Source organism: Glandiceps talaboti, chromosome 19 (assembly GCF_964340395.1).
Source record: "Glandiceps talaboti chromosome 19, keGlaTala1.1, whole genome shotgun sequence".
In the NCBI taxonomy this organism is placed as follows: domain Eukaryota; kingdom Metazoa; phylum Hemichordata; class Enteropneusta; family Spengelidae; genus Glandiceps; species Glandiceps talaboti.
In genome coordinates this window covers 971,383-992,463 of record NC_135567.1, presented here as the reverse complement: position 1 = coordinate 992,463, position 21,081 = coordinate 971,383, and the positions used below count along the sequence as shown (strand labels likewise).

Here is a 21,081-nt window from a genome sequence, read left to right as displayed (position 1 = left end):
TTCCCACTGCCCTGTTACATGGTATATTTTCCCACTGCCCTGTTACATAGTATATTTTCCCACTGCCCTGTTACATGGTATATTTTCCCACTGCCCTGTTACATGGTATATTTTCCCACAGCCCTGGTACATGGTATACTTTCCCACTGCCCTGTTACATGGTATATTTTCCCACTGCCCTGGTACATGGTATATTTTCCCACTGCCCTGTTACATAGTATATTTTCCCACTGCCCTGTTACATGGTATATTTTCCCACTGCCCTGTTACATGGTATATTTTCCCATTGCCCTGTTACATAGTATATTTTCCCACTGCCCTGTTACATAGTATATTTTCCCACTGCCCTGTTACATGGTATATTATCCCACTGCCCTGGTACATGGTATATTTTCCCATTGCCCTGGTACATGGTATATTTTCCCACTGCCCTGTTACATAGTATATTTTCCCACTGCCCTGGTACATGGTATATTTTCCCACTGCCCTCAGGCTGTTACATGGTATATTTTCCCACTGCCCTGTTACATGGTACATTTTCCCACTGCCCTGTTACATGGTATATTTTCCCACTGCCCTGTTACATAGTATATTTTCCCATTGCCCTGGTACATGGTATATTTTCCCATTGCCCTGGTACATGGTATATTTTCCCACTGCCCTGGTACATGGTATATTTTCCCACTGCCCTGGTACATGTTTATTCAAAATATGCTTGTTACATGGATGTGGAATACTGCGTCATAATACAACACAATATAACACATTTCAACATCACATAATGCAACATTATACAACATAACCATACAATACAATACAAAACAAAACAACATAATACAATACAATATCACATTATAAAACATATATAACACAACACAAAACATCACAACATAACACCTTACCTTACCAAGTATAGCAATATAATGTTAACACAACATAACACCCTACCAAGTATAGCAACATAATGTTATCACAACATAACACCTTACCAAGTATAGCAACATAATGTTATCACAACATAACACCTTACCGTACCAAGTATAACAATATAATGTTATCACAACATAACACCTTACCAAGTATAGCAACATAATGTTATCACAACATAACACCTTACCTTACCAAGTATAGCAATATAATGTTATCACAACATAACACCTTACCTTACCAAGTATAGCAATATAATGTTATCACAACATAACACCTTACCAAGTATAGCAACATAATGTTATCACAACATAACACCTTACCAAGTATAGCAACATAATATTATCACAACATAACACCTTATCAAGTATAGCAACATAATGTTATCACAACATAACACCTTACCAAGTATAGCAACATAATGTTATCACAACATAACACCTTACCAAGTATAGCAAAATAATATTATCACAACATAACACCTTACCAAGTATAGCAACATAATATTATCACACATAACACCTTACCTTACCAAGTATAGCAACATAATGTTATCACAACATAACACCTTACCAAGTATAGCAACATAATGTCATCACAACATAACACCTTACCAAGTATAGCAACATAATGTTATCACAACATAACACCTTACCTTACCAAGTATAGCAATATAATGTTATCACAACATAACACCTTACCAAGTATAGCAATATAATGTTATCACAAGATAACACCTTACCAAGTATAGCAACATAATGTTATCACAACATAACACCTTACCAAGTATAGCAACATAATGTTATCACAACATAACACCTTACCAAGTATAGCAACATAATGTTATCACAACATAACACCTTACCTTACCAAGTATAGCAACATAATGTTATCACAACATAACACCTTACCAAGTATAGCAAAATAATATTATCACAACATAACACCTTACCAAGTATAGCAACATAATGTTATCACAACATAACACCTTACCAAGTATAGCAACATAATGTTATCACAACATAACACCTTACCAAGTATAGCAACATAATGTTATCACAACATAACACCTTACCAAGTATAGCAACATAATGTTATCACAACATAACACCTTACCTTACCAAGTATAGCAACATAATGTTATCACAACATAACACCTTACCAAGTATAGCAAAATAATGTCATCACACCATAACACCTTACCAAGTATAGCAACATAATGTTATCACAACATAACACCTTACCAAGTATAGCAACATAATGTTATCACAACATAACACCTTACCAAGTATAGCAACATAATGTTATCACAACATAACACCTTACCAAGTATAGCAACATAATGTTATCACAACATAACACCTTACCAAGTATAGCAACATAATGTTATCACAACATAACACCTTACCAAGTATAGCAACATAATGTTATCACAACATAACACCTTACCAAGTATAGCAACATAATGTTATCACAACATAACACCTTACCAAGTATAGCAACATAATGTTATCACAACATAACACCCTACCAAGTATAGCAACATAATGTTATCACAACATAACACCTTACCAAGTATAGCAACATAATGTTATCAGAACATAACACCTTACCAAGTATAGCAATATAATGTTATCACAACATAACACCTTACCAAGTATAGCAACATAATGTTATCACAACATAACACCTTACCTTACCAAGTATAGCAATATAATGTTATCAGAACATAACACCTTACCAAGTATAGCAACATAATGTTATCAGAACATAACACCTTACCAAGTATAGCAATATAATGTTATCAGAACATAACACCTTACCAAGTATAGCAACATAATGTTATCAGAACATAACACCTTACCAAGTATAGCAACATAATGTTATCACAACATAACACCTTACCAAGTATAGCAACATAATGTTATCAGAACATAACACCTTACCAAGTATAGCAACATAATGTTATCACAACATAACACCTTACCAAGTATAGCAACATAATGTTATCAGAACATAACACCTTACCAAGTATAGCAATATAATGTTATCACAACATAACACCTTACCAAGTATAGCAATATAATGTTATCAGAACATAACACCTTACCAAGTATAGCAACATAATGTTATCACAACATAACACCTTACCAAGTATAGCAACATAATGTTATCACAACATAACACCTTACCAAGTATAGCAACATAATGTCATCACAACATAACACCTTACCAAGTATAGCAATATAATGTTATCACAACATAACACCTTACCAAGTATAGCAACATAATGTTATCACAACATAACACCTTACCAAGTATAGCAACATAATGTTATCACAACATAACACCTTACCAAGTATAGCAACATAATGTTATCACAACATAACACCTTACCAAGTATAGCAACATAATGTTATCACAACATAACACCTTACCAAGTATAGCAACATAATGTTATCAGAACATAACACCTTACCAAGTATATCAACATAATGTTATCAGAACATAACACCTTACCAAGTATAGCAACATAATGTTATCAGAACATAACACCTTACCAAGTATAGCAACATAATGTTATCACAACATAACACCTTACCAAGTATAGCAACATAATGTTATCACAACATAACACCTTACCAAGTATAGCAACATAATGTTATCACAACATAACACCTTACCAAGTATAGCAACATAATGTTATCACAACATAACACCTTACCAAGTATAGCAACATAATGTTATCAGAACATAACACCTTACCTTACCAAGTATAGCAATATAATGTTAACACAACATAACACCTTACCAAGTATAGCAATATAATGTTATCACAACATAACACCTTACCAAGTATAGCAACATAATGTTATCACAACATAACACCTTACCTTACCAAGTATAGCAACATAATGTTATCAGAACATAACACCTTACCAAGTATAGCAATATAATGTTATCAGAACATAACACCTTACCAAGTATAGGAACATAATGTTATCACAACATAACACCTTACCTTACCAAGTATAGCAACATAATGTTATCAGAACATAACACCTTACCAAGTATAGCAACATAATGTTATCAGAACATAACACCTTACCAAGTATAGCAACATAATGTTATCAGAACATAACACCTTACCAAGTATAGCAACATAATGTTATCACAACATAACACCTTACCAAGTATAGCAACATAATGTTATCACAACATAACACCTTACCAAGTATAGCAACATAATGTTATCAGAACATAACACCTTACCAAGTATAGCAACATAATGTTATCACAACATAACACCTTACCAAGTATAGCAACATAATGTTATCACAACATAACACCTTACCAAGTATAGCAACATAATGTTATCAGAACATAACACCTTACCTTACCAAGTATAGCAACATAATGTTATCAGAACATAACACCTTACCTTACCAAGTATAGCAACATAATGTTATCAGAACATAACACCTTACCAAGTATAGCAACATAATGTTATCAGAACATAACACCTTACCTTACCAAGTATAGCAACATAATGTTATCAGAACATAACACCTTACCAAGTATAGCAACATAATGTTATCACAACATAACACCTTACCAAGTATAGCAACATAATGTTATCAGAACATAACACCTTACCAAGTATAGCAACATAATGTTATCAGAACATAACACCTTACCAAGTATAACAACATAATGTTATCACAACATAACACCTTACCTTACCAAGTATAGCAACATAATGTTATCAGAACATAACACCTTACCAAGTATAGCAACATAATGTTATCAGAACATAACACCTTACCAAGTATAGCAACATAATGTTATCAGAACATAACACCTTACCAAGTATAGCAACATAATGTTATCAGAACATAACACCTTACCTTACCAAGTATAGCAACATAATGTTATCAGAACATAACACCTTACCAAGTATAGCAACATAATGTTATCACAACATAACACCTTACCAAGTATAGCAACATAATGTTATCACAACATAACACCTTACCAAGTATAGCAACATAATGTTATCACAACATAACACCTTACCTTACCAAGTATAGCAACATAATGTTATCAGAACATAACACCTTACCAAGTATAGCAACATAATGTTATCAGAACATAACACCTTACCAAGTATAGCAACATAATGTTATCAGAACATAACACCTTACCAAGTATAGCAACATAATGTTATCAGAACATAACACCTTACCAAGTATAGCAACATAATGTTATCAGAATTACTCATTATTTGTGTTTGTAGGTTTTCTTATGAAGGAGTGTGGAGACATAAATTACAGACATATGTCGATTTCCCTTTGTCTGGATTGGATATGAGTGGTCATGTGATCGGACCAAAGATAAGACCAACATATTATTTGTACGCAGTATCTAACCATTATGGTACAATGGATGGCGGACATTGTAAGTACATTCCTTGTTTGTTTGTTATGTGATTTTTCAACCCTTGGTAATACGGCTTACAGTCCCTCATAAAGTCAAACCTTGGTAACACGGCTTACAGTCCCTCACAAAATTAACCCATGGTAATACGGCTTACAGTCCCTCATAAAGTCAAACCTTGGTAATACGGCTTACAGTCCCTCATAAAGTCAAACCTTGGTAACACGGCTTACAGTCCCTCACAAAATCAACCCATGGTAATACGGCTTACAGTCCCTCATAAAGTCAAACCTTGGTAATACGGCTTACAGTCCCTCATAAAGTCAAACCTTGGTAATGCGGCTTACAGTCCCTCATAAAGTCAAACCTTGGTAATACGGCTTACAGTCCCTCACAAAATCAACCCATGGTAATACGGCTTACAGTCCCTCATAAAGTCAAACCTTGGTAACACGGCTTACAGTCCCTCACAAAATCAACCCATGGTAATACGGCTTACAGTCCCTCATAAAGTCAAACCTTGGTAACACGGCTTACAGTCCCTCACAAAATCAACCCATGGTAATACGGCTTACAGTCCCTCATAAAGTCAAACCTTGGTAATACGGCTTACAGTCCCTCATAAAGTCAAACCTTGGTAATGCGGCTTACAGTCCCTCATAAAGTCAAACCTTGGTAATACGGCTTACAGTCCCTCACAAAATCAACCCATGGTAATACGGCTTACAGTCCCTCATAAAGTCAAACCTTGGTAATACGGCTTACAGTCCCTCATAAAGTCAAACCTTGGTAATACTGCTTACAGTCCCTCATAAAGTCAACCCTTGGCAATACGGCTTACCGTCCCTCATAAAGTCAAACCTCGGTAATACGGCTTAGAGTCCCTCATAAAGTCAACCCTTGGTAATACGGCTTACAGTCCCTCATAAAGTCAAACCTTGGTAATGCTGCTTACAGTCCCTCATAAAGTCAACCCTTGGTAATACGGCTTACAGTCCCTCATAAAGTCAACCCTTGGTAATACGGCTTACAGTCCCTCATAAAGTCAAACCTCGGTAATACGGCTTACAGTCCCTCATAAAGTCAACCCTTGGTAATACGGCTTACAGTCCCTCATAAAGTCAAACCTTGGTAATACGGCTTAGAGTCCCTCATAAAGTCAACCCTTGGTAATACGGCTTACAGTCCCTCATAAAGTCAACCCTTGATAATACGGCTTACAGTCCCTCATAAAGTCAACCCTTGGTAATACGGCTTACAGTCCCTCATAAAGTCAACCCTTGGTAATACAGCTTACAGTCCCTCATAAAGTCAATCCTTGGTAACACGGCTTACAGTCCCTCATAAAGTCAACCCTTGGTAATACAGCTTACAGTCCCTCATAAAGTCAACCCTTGGTAATACGGCTTACAGTCCCTCATAAAGTAAAACCTTGGTAATACAGCTAACAGTCCCTCATAAAGTCAAACCTTGGTAATAAGGCTTACAGTCCCTCATACAGTCAACCCTTGGTAATACGGCTTACAGTCCCTCATAAAGTCAAACCTTGGTAATACAGCTTACAGTCCCTCATAAAGTCAAACCTTGGTAATACGGCTTACAGTCCCACATAAAGTCAACCCTTGGTAATACGGCTTACAGTCCCTCATAAAATCAACCCTTGGTAATACAGCTTACAGTCCCTCATAAAGTCAACCCTTAGTAATACGGCTTACAGTCCCTCATAAAATCAACCCTTGGTAATACAGCTTACAGTCCCTCATAAAGTCAAACCTTGGTAATACGGCTTACAGTCCCTCATAAAGTCAAACCTTGGTAATACGGCTTACAGTCCCTCATAAAGTCAAACCTTGGTAATACGGCTTACAGTCCCTCATTATGTCAACCCTTGGTAATACGGATTACCATCCCTCATAAAATCAACCCTTGGTAATACGGCTTACAGTCCCTCATTGTGTCAAACCTTGGTAATACGGCTTACAGTCCCTCATTGTGTCAAACCTTGGTAATACGGCTTACAGTCCCTCATTATGTCAGCCCTTGGTAATAAGGCTTACAGTCCCTCATAAAATCAAACCTTGGTAATACGGCTTACAGTCCCTCATAAAGTCAAACCTTGGTAATACGGCTTACAGTCCCTCATTATGTCAACCCTTGGTAATACGGATTACCATCCCTCATAAAATTAAGCCTTGGTAATAAGGCTTACAGTCCCTCATAAAGTAAAACCTTGGTAATACGGCTTACAGTCCCTCATAAAGTCAAACCTTGGTAATACGGCTTACAGTCCCTCATACAACCCAGTATCCATCCCTTGCTGTAAAGCCTTAAGTGTGATGGCAGAAACTATAATGTCACTTTGTATTGAGTGTTTGTTTGTTTGTTTGTTTTTTTTTGACAGATACAGCATATTGCCAACACTCTGCAAACCAGCGGTGGTATAAATTTGATGATACTGAAGTATATGAAATGTCTGCTTCTAGTGTTAAGGTAATACTTAGTAACTGTGTTAAGGTAATACTTAGTAACTGTGTTAAGGTAATACTTAGTAACTGTGTTAAGGTAATACTTAGTAACTGTGTTAAGGTAATACTTAGTAACTGTGTTAAGGTAATACTTAGTAACTGTGTTAAGGTAATACTTAGTAACTGTGTTAAGGTAATACTTAGTAACTGTGTTAAGGTAATACTTAGTAACTGTGTTAAGGTAATACTTAGTAACTGTGTTAAGGTAATACTTAGTAACTGTGTTAAGGTAATACTTAGTAACTGTGTTAAGGTAATACTTAGTAACTGTGTTAAGGTAATACTTAGTAACTGTGTTAAGGTAATACTTAGTAACTGTGTTAAGGTAATACTTAGTAACTGTGTTAAGGTAATACTTAGTAACTGTGTTAAGGTAATACTTAGTAACTGTGTTAAGGTAATACTTAGTAACTGTGTTAAGGTGACACTTAGTAACTGTGTTAAGGTGACACTTAGTAACTGTGTTAAGGTAATACTTAGTAACTGTGTTAAGGTAATACTTAGTAACTGTGTTAAGGTAATACTTAGTAACTGTGTTAAGGTAATACTTAGTAACTGTGTTAAGGTAATACTTAGTAACTGTGTTAAGGTAATACTTAGTAACTGTGTTAAGGTAATACTTAGTAACTGTGTTAAGGTAATACTTAGTAACTGTGTTAAGGTAATACTTAGTAACTGTGTTAAGGTAATACTTAGTAACTGTGTTAAGGTAATACTTAGTAACTGTGTTAAGGTAATACTTAGTAACTGTGTTAAGGTAATACTTAGTAACTGTGTTAAGGTAATACTTAGTAACTGTGTTAAGGTAATACTTAGTAACTGTGTTAAGGTAATACTTAGTAACTGTGTTAAGGTAATACTTAGTAACTGTGTTAAGGTAATACTTAGTAACTGTGTTAAGGTAATACTTAGTAACTGTGTTAAGGTAATACTTAGTAACTGTGTTAAGGTAATACTTAGTAACTGTGTTAAGGTAATACTTAGTAACTGTGTTAAGGTAATACTTAGTAACTGTGTTAAGGTAATACTTAGTAACTGTGTTAAGGTAATACTTAGTAACTGTGTTAAGGTAATACTTAGTAACTGTGTTAAGGTAATACTTAGTAACTGTGTTAAGGTAATACTTAGTAACTGTGTTAAGGTAATACTTAGTAACTGTGTTAAGGTAATACTTAGTAACTGTGTTAAGGTAATACTTAGTAACTGTGTTAAGGTAATACTTAGTAACTGTGTTAAGGTAATACTTAGTAACTGTGTTAAGGTAATACTTAGTAACTGTGTTAAGGTAATACTTAGTAACTGTGTTAAGGTAATACTTAGTAACTGTGTTAAGGTAATACTTAGTAACTGTGTTAAGGTAATACTTAGTAACTGTGTTAAGGTGACACTTAGTAACTGTGTTAAGGTGACACTTAGTAACTGTGTTAAGGTAATACTTAGTAACTGTGTTAAGGTAATACTTAGTAACTGTGTTAAGGTGATACTTAGTAACTGTGTTAAGGTAATACTTAGTAACTGTGTTAAGGTAATACTTAGTAACTGTGTTAAGGTAATACTTAGTAACTGTGTTAAGGTAATACTTAGTAACTGTGTTAAGGTAATACTTAGTAACTGTGTTAAGGTAATACTTAGTAACTGTGTTAAGGTAATACTTAGTAACTGTGTTAAGGTAATACTTAGTAACTGTGTTAAGGTAATACTTAGTAACTGTGTTAAGGTAATACTTAGTAACTGTGTTAAGGTAATACTTAGTAACTGTGTTAAGGTAATACTTAGTAACTGTGTTAAGGTAATACTTAGTAACTGTGTTAAGGTAATACTTAGTAACTGTGTTAAGGTAATACTTAGTAACTGTGTTAAGGTAATACTTAGTAACTGTGTTAAGGTGACACTTAGTAACTGTGTTAAGGTAATACTTAGTAACTGTGTTAAGGTAATACTTAGTAACTGTGTTAAGGTAATACTTAGTAACTGTGTTAAGGTAATACTTAGTAACTGTGTTAAGGTAATACTTAGTAACTGTGTTAAGGTAATACTTAGTAACTGTGTTAAGGTAATACTTAGTAACTGTGTTAAGGTAATACTTAGTAACTGTGTTAAGGTAATACTTAGTAACTGTGTTAAGGTAATACTTAGTAACTGTGTTAAGGTAATACTTAGTAACTGTGTTAAGGTAATACTTAGTAACTGTGTTAAGGTAATACTTAGTAACTGTGTTAAGGTAATACTTAGTAACTGTGTTAAGGTAATACTTAGTAACTGTGTTAAGGTAATACTTAGTAACTGTGTTAAGGTAATACTTAGTAACTGTGTTAAGGTGACACTTAGTAACTGTGTTAAGGTAATACTTAGTAACTGTGTTAAGGTAATACTTAGTAACTGTGTTAAGGTAATACTTAGTAACTGTGTTAAGGTAATACTTAGTAACTGTGTTAAGGTAATACTTAGTAACTGTGTTAAGGTAATACTTAGTAACTGTGTTAAGGTAATATTTTTGACTAACTATGTTGACATAAAACAGTATAGTTAATACTGACTGGTAAGTTGGTGTTGGTAAACACACAGTGTGATACTGACTGCAACCAGTTGATGTCGAGTGATGGATATCAGACCAATAGAATAACTCTTTGTGGCTTACAACAATCTCAATAAGTCATTCAACAGATATTGTGGATGTCGACTTGTCGTAACTCAAAATACATGCCCGGCATTAGTTAGAATTGCTTATCATTGAGGGTCTGTAGGAGAGGGGCATTAGTTAGAATCGCTTGTTATTGAGGGTCTGTAGGAGAGGGGCGTTAGTTAGAATCGCTTGTTATTGAGGGTCTGTAGGAGAGGGGCATTAGTTAGAATCGCTTGTCACTGAGGTTCTGTAGGAGAGGGGCGTTAGTTAGAATGCTTGTTATTGAGGGTCTGTAGCAGGGGTTTCATTAATTTTTAAAGTAGGGGGAGAAATGATAATAGTAGGCGGAGAAGTGCACGCGTAGCGTGCACCTCGCCTGCCATGCAGGCGCGGGGGGTGGGTTTGGGAGGGGGGTGGCCCCCCACCCATGGTGAAATTTTTTTTAAAAACAGAAACCTTTCAGAGGCCATTTAGAGCATCTTTCAGAAGTACAGACACCATTAATTATACATTGTCATTTACTGGTTAAATATTCAATTTAGAAAAAATGACACATATGTCAGGTTTCCTCTGAAGAAAATTTGTGTTATGTGATTTATTGGTAGGTTTTGAAAATTCTTAAAACTGTCGGTGTAATTCCATGAACTTGGCGAGCCCACTGTTAGTAATTGTTTCAACTTATGCCTTCACTCAGTTCATGTTCAAAATGGTGGATTTTAGAGTACATGTATACATTACAACTCATAGCTATGGTAATAATTATGATAAACATGAACACATTACCTTTATATTGGCCCTGTGATAGTTTAATGAAGCCTGTATCAAGCAGACCTCTGGTTCAAAATTAACTTTTTTAGTTGGTAGTCACCTTGACTACCACTTTTTAAAACTGGTAGTCAACAGGGAAGATTTGGAAGTCATTCTTTTTTCAGCATTTAATAATTTATGCATAAACAAAACATTAAGTAATAAACGTTCAAGTTTTTTCATGAAATTAGTGACATTCATATTATGCAAACATTTGACCTGTCCTAAAATACTACATATAATATCATACTATTATCATAGTAAGTAAATATCATATAAATGATTATTGTGTGTACCAACCTCTCATTTTGCAATGTCGACTTGGAAACCTCAAACTGACACCAATTTTGGCATAAACACGTACATAATAAATACTAGTATACACATGTTTTACATCCATTCATCAAGTTCAGTCACACACACACATGTATACATGTACAAACACCCCCCCCCCCCCCAAACACACACACACCAAACAGTTACTGGCCTCAAACATATATACAGGACGACTGAGAGATTGACAAAAAGAAACTTCAAAACACTAACTAAATCGCTAGTCACACAGCAAAATTATGTACTTTCCATGTTGTAGTTTATTTCACTGAATCAATAATGGTATGAAGTGTAGAGTTTACACGTAATGATTAGTTGCTCATTCCATTTTGGGTGTGTGGGTTGGTTGTCAAACTTATAACACAAATGCTCTCAAATCTGAGCATTTATGCTATTTATTATTATTTACTTTGTAAACGATAAAACGTCATACGATAAAAAGTACACAAGGTCACCATCCATTTCAGTTTCCCTTAGATTAAAAAATAACATGCTATGACCCAACCCTAGAGAGAAATGGTATGCGCCAAGACACGTCCCTCAAATCTTATCTGTTACTATCTATAAACACAGGAAGTCATTCTGATTATGTCTAGGATTTGTCTCCTCAGCTAAGGGCTTCGATAAACGACATAAATGTTCATCCTTCCACTAAATTGAGGTATCATAGTATTGAATGAATAGTTGTAAAATACTATTACATTCGCGATTAGTGGTGGGAGAATGATTTTATTCTGTATATTTTCCTAAGTTTTGTATCATTTTGATCGCAACTGTGTGACATGGAAAAGACAATGAAACAGTCATTAGAATTGCTTGTTATTGAGGTTCTGTAGGAGAGGGGCATTAGTTAGAATTGCTTGTTATTGAGGTTCTGGAGGAGAGGGGCGTTAGTTAGAATTGCTTGTCATTGAGGGTCTGTAGGAGAGGGGCGTTAGTTAGAATTGCTTGTTATTGAGGTTCTGGAGGAGAGGGGCGTTAGTTAGAATTGCTTGTCATTGAGGGTCTGTAGGAGAGGGGCGTTAGTTAGAATTGCTTGTTATTGAGGTTCTGGAGGAGAGGGGCGTTAGTTAGAATTGCTTGTCATTGAGGGTCTGTAGGAGAGGGGCGTTAGTTAGAATTGCTTGTTATTGAGGTTCTGTAGGAGAGGGGCATTAGTTAGAATTGCTTGTCATTGAGGGTCTGTAGGAGAGGGGCGTTAGTTAGAATTGCTTGTTATTGAGGTTCTGTAGGAGAGGGGCGTTAGTTAGAATTGCTTGTTATTGAGGTTCTGTAGGAGAGGGGCATTAGTTAGAATTGCTTGTTATTGAGGGTCTGTAGGAGAGGGGCATTAGTTAGAATTGCTTGTTATTGAGGGTCTGTCTGAGGGGCATTAGTTAGAATCACTTGTTATTGAGGGTCTGTAGGAGAGGGGCATTAGTTAGAATCACTTGTTATTGAGGGTCTGTAGGAGAGGGGCATTAGTTAGAATCACTTGTTATTGAGGGTCTGTAGGAGAGGGGCATTAATTAGAATTGCTTGTCATTGAGGGTCTGTAGGAGAGGGGCGTTAGTTAGAATCACTTGTCATTGAGGGTCTGTAGGAGAGGGGCATTCGTTAGAATTGCTTGTCATTGAGGGTCTGTAGGAGAGGGGCATTAGTTAGAATTGCTTGTCATTGAGGGTCTGTAGGAGAGGGGCGTTAGTTAGAATTGCTTGTCATTGAGGGTCTGTAGGAGAGGGGCAATGCCTAAATTTTGGCACAATGCCTGTATTTGGACAGCAATTTACAACATACAAGGTTGTTAGATGTGTGTGATTCAGGTAGTATAAAATTACACTTTGCGTGCAATGTTTTTGGAATATGACAGAATAATTAAATCTAATTAGTTTGTTTTAGAATTATTAAATCTAATTATTTGGTTTTAGAATTATTAAATCTAATTTGTTTGTTTTTGTGCTTAGTCCTCAGCAGCATATATTCTATTGTACACAAGTATAGAGTTGACACCACCAATGCCACAGGGATTCTAAAACTGACACCACCAATGCCACAGGGATTCTAAAACTGACACCACCAATGCCACAGGCATTCTAAAACTGACACCACCAATGCCACAGGGATTCTAAAACTGACACCACCAATGCCACAGGGATTCTAAAACTGACACCACCAATGCCACAGGCATTCTAAAACTGACACCACCAATGCCACAGGCATTCTAAAACTGACACCACCAATGCCACATGGATTCTAAAACTGACACCACCAATGCCACAGGGATTCTAAAACTGACACCACCAATGCCACAGGGATTCTAAAACTGACACCACCAATGCCACAGGGATTCTAAAACTGACACCACCAATGCCACAGGGATTCTAACATTCACATCACCTATGCCACAGGGATTCTAAAACTGACACCACCAATGCCACAGGGATTCTAAAACTGACACCACCAATGCCACAGGGATTCTAACATTCACATCACCTATGCCACAGGGATTCTAAAACTGACTGCATCAACATCCCAGGTATCAACACTGCAAGGATTCTAAAAATGGTTGCATCAACACTGCAGATAGTCTAAAATGGCTGCAGCAACACTGCAAGGAATCTAAAATGACTGCATCAACACTACAAAGAATCGAAAATGACTGCATCAACACTGCAAAGAATCTAAAATGACTGCATCAACACTGCAAAGAATCTAAAATGACTGCATCAACACTACAAGGATTCTTAAAATGACTGCATCAACACTGCAAGGAATCTAAAATGACTGCATCAACACTGCAAGGAATCTAAAATGACTGCATCAACACTACAAAGAATCTAAAATGACTGCATCAACACTACAAAGAATCTAAAATGACTGCATCAATACTGCAAGGATTCTTAAAATGACTGCATCAACACTGCAAGGAATCTAAAATGACTGCATCAACACTGCAAGGAATCTAAAATGACTGCATCAACACTGCAAGGAATCTAAAATGACTGCATCAACACTGCAAGGAATCTAAAATGACTGCATCAATACTACAAAGAATCTAAAATGACTGCATCAATACTACAAAGAATCTAAAATGACTGCATCAATACTACGAAAAATCTAAAATGACTGCATCAATACTACAAAGAATCTAAAATGACTGCATCAATACTACAAAGAATCTAAAATGACTGCATCAACACTGCAAGGAATCTAAAATGACTGCATCAATACTACAAAGAATCTAAAATTACTGCATCAACACTGCAAGGAATCTAAAATGATTGCATCAACACTACAAAGAATCTACAATGACTGCATCAATACTGCAAAGAATCTAAAATGACTGCATCAACACTGCAAGGAATCTAAAAATGACTGCATCAACACTGCAAGGAATCTAAAATGACTGCATCAACACTGCAAGGAATCTAAAATGACTGCATCAACACTGCAAGGAATCTAAAATGACTGCATCAACACTGCAAAGAATCTAAAAATGACTGCATCCATACTACAAGGAATCTAAAATGACTGCATCAACACTGCAAAGAATCTAAAAATGACTGCATCAACACTGCAAGGAATCTAAAATTACTGCATCAACACTGCAAAGAATCTAAAATGACTGCATCAACACTGCAAAGAATCTAAAATGACTGCATCAACACTACAAGGAATCTAAAATGACTGCATCAACACTGCAAAGAATCTAAAATGACTGCATCAACACTACAAGGATTCTTAAAATGACTGCATCAACACTGCAAGGAATCTAAAATGACTGCATCAACACTGCAAAGAATCTAAAATGACTGCATCAACACTACAAAGAATCTAAAATGACTGCATCAACACTACAAGGAATCTAAAATGACTGCATCAACACTACAAGGATTCTTAAAATGACTGCATCAACACTGCAAGGAATCTAAAATGACTGCATCAACACTACAAAGAATCTAAAATGACTGCATCAACACTACAAAGAATCTAAAATGACTGCATCAACACTACAAGGAATCTAAAATGACTGCATCAACACTGCAAAGAATCTAAAATGACTGCATCAACACTACAAGGATTCTTAAAATGACTGCATCAACACTGCAAGGAATCTAAAATGACTGCATCAACACTGCAAAGAATCTAAAAATGACTGCATCAACACTGCAAGGAATCTAAAATGACTGCATCAACACTACAAAGAATCTAAAATGACTGCATCAACACTACAAAGAATCTAAAATGACTGCATCAACACTACAAGGATTCTTAAAATGACTGCATCAACACTACAAGGAATCTAAAATGACTGCATCAACACTGCAAGGAATCTAAAATGACTGCATCAACACTGCAAGGAATCTAAAATGACTGCATCAACACTGCAAAGAATCTAAAATGACTGCATCAACACTACAAGGAATCTAAAATGACTGCATCAACACTGCAAGGAATCTAAAATGACTGCATCAACACTGCAAGGAATCTAAAATGACCATCAACACTGCAAAGAATCTAAAATGACCATCAATACTGCAAGGATTCTTAAAATGACTGCATCAACACTGCAAAGAATCTAAAATGACTGCATCAACACTGCAAGGAATCTAAAATGACTGCATCAACACTGCAAAGAATCTAAAAATGACTGCATCAATACTACAAGGAATCTAAAATGACTGCATCAACACTGCAAAGAATCTAAAAATGACTGCATCAACACTGCAAGGAATCTAAAATTACTGCATCAACACTGCAAAGAATCTAAAATGACTGCATCAACACTGCAAAGAATCTAAAATGATTGCATCAACACTACAAGGATTCTTAAAATGACTGCATCAACACTGCAAGGAATCTAAAATGACTGCATCAACACTGCAAAGAATCTAAAAATGACTGCATCAACACTGCAAGGAATCTAAAATGACTGCATCAACACTACAAAGAATCTAAAATGACTGCATCAACACTACAAAGAATCTAAAATGACTGCATCAACACTACAAGGATTCTTAAAATGACTGCATCAACACTACAAGGAATCTAAAATGACTGCATCAACACTGCAAGGAATCTAAAATGACTGCATCAACACTGCAAGGAATCTAAAATGACTGCATCAACACTACAAAGAATCTAAAATGACTGCATCAACACTACAAAGAATCTAAAATGACTGCATCAACACTACAAGGAATCTAAAATGACTGCATCAACACTGCAAAGAATCTAAAATGACTGCATCAACACTACAAGGATTCTTAAAATGACTGCATCAACACTACAAGGAATCTAAAATGACTGCATCAACACTGCAAGGAATCTAAAATGACTGCATCAACACTGCAAAGAATCTAAAAATGACTGCATCAACACTGCAAGGAATCTAAAATGACTGCATCAACACTACAAAGAATCTAAAATGACTGCATCAACACTACAAAGAATCTAAAATGACTGCATCAACACTACAAGGATTCTTAAAATGACTGCATCAACACTACAAGGAATCTAAAATGACTGCATCAACACTGCAAGGAATCTAAAATGACTGCATCAACACTGCAAGGAATCTAAAATGACTGCATCAACACTGCAAAGAATCTAAAATGACTGCATCAACACTGCAAAGAATCTAAAATGACTGCATCAACACTACAAGGAATCTAAAATGACTGCATCAACACTGCAAAGAATCTAAAATGACTGCATCAACACTACAAGGATTCTTAAAATGACTGCATCAACACTGCAAGGAATCTAAAATGACTGCATCAACACTGCAAAGAATCTAAAATGACTGCATCAACACTACAAAGAATCTAAAATGACTGCATCAACACTACAAGGAATCTAAAATGACTGCATCAACACTACAAGGATTCTTAAAATGACTGCATCAACACTGCAAGGAATCTAAAATGACTGCATCAACACTACAAAGAATCTAAAATGACTGCATCAACACTACAAAGAATCTAAAATGACTGCATCAACACTACAAGGAATCTAAAATGACTGCATCAACACTGCAAAGAATCTAAAATGACTGCATCAACACTACAAGGATTCTTAAAATGACTGCATCAACACTGCAAGGAATCTAAAATGACTGCATCAACACTGCAAAGAATCTAAAAATGACTGCATCAACACTGCAAGGAATCTAAAATGACTGCATCAACACTACAAAGAATCTAAAATGACTGCATCAACACTACAAAGAATCTAAAATGACTGCATCAACACTACAAGGATTCTTAAAATGACTGCATCAACACTACAAGGAATCTAAAATGACTGCATCAACACTGCAAGGAATCTAAAATGACTGCATCAACACTGCAAGGAATCTAAAATGACTGCATCAACACTGCAAAGAATCTAAAATGACTGCATCAACACTACAAGGAATCTAAAATGACTGCATCAACACTGCAAGGAATCTAAAATGACTGCATCAACACTGCAAGGAATCTAAAATGACCATCAACACTGCAAAGAATCTAAAATGACCATCAATACTGCAAGGATTCTTAAAATGACTGCATCAACACTGCAAAGAATCTAAAATGACTGCATCAACACTGCAAGGAATCTAAAATGACTGCATCAACACTGCAAAGAATCTAAAAATGACTGCATCAATACTACAAGGAATCTAAAATGACTGCATCAACACTGCAAAGAATCTAAAAATGACTGCATCAACACTGCAAGGAATCTAAAATTACTGCATCAACACTGCAAAGAATCTAAAATGACTGCATCAACACTGCAAAGAATCTAAAATGATTGCATCAACACTACAAGGATTCTTAAAATGACTGCATCAACACTGCAAGGAATCTAAAATGACTGCATCAACACTGCAAAGAATCTAAAAATGACTGCATCAACACTGCAAGGAATCTAAAATGACTGCATCAACACTACAAAGAATCTAAAATGACTGCATCAACACTACAAAGAATCTAAAATGACTGCATCAACACTACAAGGATTCTTAAAATGACTGCATCAACACTACAAGGAATCTAAAATGACTGCATCAACACTGCAAGGAATCTAAAATGACTGCATCAACACTGCAAGGAATCTAAAATGACTGCATCAACACTACAAAGAATCTAAAATGACTGCATCAACACTACAAAGAATCTAAAATGACTGCATCAACACTACAAGGAATCTAAAATGACTGCATCAACACTGCAAAGAATCTAAAATGACTGCATCAACACTACAAGGATTCTTAAAATGACTGCATCAACACTACAAGGAATCTAAAATGACTGCATCAACACTGCAAGGAATCTAAAATGACTGCATCAACACTGCAAAGAATCTAAAAATGACTGCATCAACACTGCAAGGAATCTAAAATGACTGCATCAACACTACAAAGAATCTAAAATGACTGCATCAACACTACAAAGAATCTAAAATGACTGCATCAACACTACAAGGATTCTTAAAATGACTGCATCAACACTACAAGGAATCTAAAATGACTGCATCAACACTGCAAGGAATCTAAAATGACTGCATCAACACTGCAAGGAATCTAAAATGACTGCATCAACACTGCAAAGAATCTAAAATGACTGCATCAACACTACAAGGAATCTAAAATGACTGCATCAACACTGCAAGGAATCTAAAATGACTGCATCAACACTGCAAGGAATCTAAAATGACCATCAACACTGCAAAGAATCTAAAATGACCATCAATACTGCAAGGATTCTTAAAATGACTGCATCAACACTGCAAAGAATCTAAAATGACTGCATCAACACTACAAAGAATCTAAAATGACTGCATCAACACTACAAGGATTCTTAAAATGACTGCATCAATAGTGCAAGGAATCTATATTAAAATGACTGCATCAATAGTGCAAGGAATCTATATAAAAATGGCTGCATCAATGCTGCAAGGATTCTTAATATGACTGCATCACATCCAAAGGATTCAAAAAATGACTGCATCACATCCCAAGGATTGTAACGTACTTGGCATCAAATATTTGAGATTTACCCTCATTTACACCTTGTGTGATATCAGGAAACATTTACACTGTGTTGTCATAGTAACATTTAAATTAATGGAATAAACAAATGTAGCAATGTAGTGAGAATTTATTATTAAATTAATTAAATAACTTTAAATCATGTACAGATTACTAATTAGAAATATTGTAAGCAAGTGCTTCTAGTCCTTTAAATAGTCAGTAAAGCTGTTACATGCAAGCCATAGCTTGAGCCAATCAGAAGGCATGATAGCCATATTTCATAGTTGATTCATGAAGGTCAGAGGTCAGAGGTTATCGGTATATTGTAGACTAACAATATTTTATGTCAATGTTTTATTAGTCCCCTTCAATATAAGATAACTACTACAATGGACTACATACATGATATGCAATATCCGATTTCTTTCAAACCTGGCACAGAGGTGACATATAATATGCACATCACTTGATTTCACGATACCTGCAAATTTGAAAAAATGGTCGCCATAGTTGTTGTTAAAAATCAATATTGATAGCATAACTCAAAATTGTAATATAGAGACCCCTTTCAAGTGTCCACACCAATATTATCAGGTACAGACTTTCTTTTAAGACATTGACCTTTCATCAATTATCAAGACATTTCTTGTATATCAGATATGTAGTAGTATTTGGTATATGTTTGCAGTAGAGAAGAAAAATATATACAAGCATTACTTTTGGCATTCATATCACTTTTTAGCATAACTGAACTGATGGTTCAATAGTGCTATAGACATAGCAAAGTGTCTGTCTGTGTGTGTGTGTGTGTGTGTGTGTGTGTGTGTGTGTGAACAATTTAAAATAAAAAACCGCAAGCCAGTAACTGGTGCACCGATTGCCATGATATTTGGTGGGTCCATTACCTTGGATGTCTAGTTGGGATATTGTTCAAATCAAAATGATCGCATCACAGGTGTGTGATTTGGGTAAAAAATATGATTTTGGTCAAAATTAAATTCAAGAATTACTGTGCATATCAGTCTAAAATTTGATGGGAACATTCTAAGGTTGTTTAGATTAAGACTTGTTCATGACATGATGATCCCAACAGTGATATGCAAATTAGGTATAAAATGTGTCGTTTTGGTCAAAAAAATTAATTCCAAAACTACTATAAAGTAGATTGGGCTGAAATTTGGTGGAAATATTTTTAGGTGTGTTTTAGATTAAGAAGTGTTATGACATGATGATACCATCAGTAATATGCAAATTAAGGCTAAAAATGTCCTTTTGGTCAAAAATCTATCATTTCAAAATTATTGAGCAGATTATGGGAATGCATGTGGGGATGTGTCGATCTGTATCTGTATTCATAATGTGATGATCCCATCAGTGATATGCAAATTAGGTCTAAGAATTTCAATTTTGGTCTAAAACTTGTATTG

General features: G+C 35.4%; 1 protein-coding gene across 1 annotated transcript in view; it reads left to right on the top strand.

Moving 5' to 3' along the window:
- Positions 1–14,498, top strand: part of LOC144450354 (ubiquitin carboxyl-terminal hydrolase 8-like) — a 132,934-nt gene extending 118,436 nt beyond the window's left edge. The window contains exons 15-17 of the mRNA XM_078140956.1: positions 5,225–5,385; positions 7,766–7,854; positions 13,596–14,498. Of these exons, the coding sequence (XP_077997082.1) occupies positions 5,225–5,385; positions 7,766–7,854; positions 13,596–13,664 (319 nt within the window). The 3' untranslated portion in view covers positions 13,665–14,498. The remainder of the gene's footprint in view (positions 1–5,224; positions 5,386–7,765; positions 7,855–13,595) is intronic.
- Positions 14,499–21,081: the final 6,583 nt, after the last annotated feature.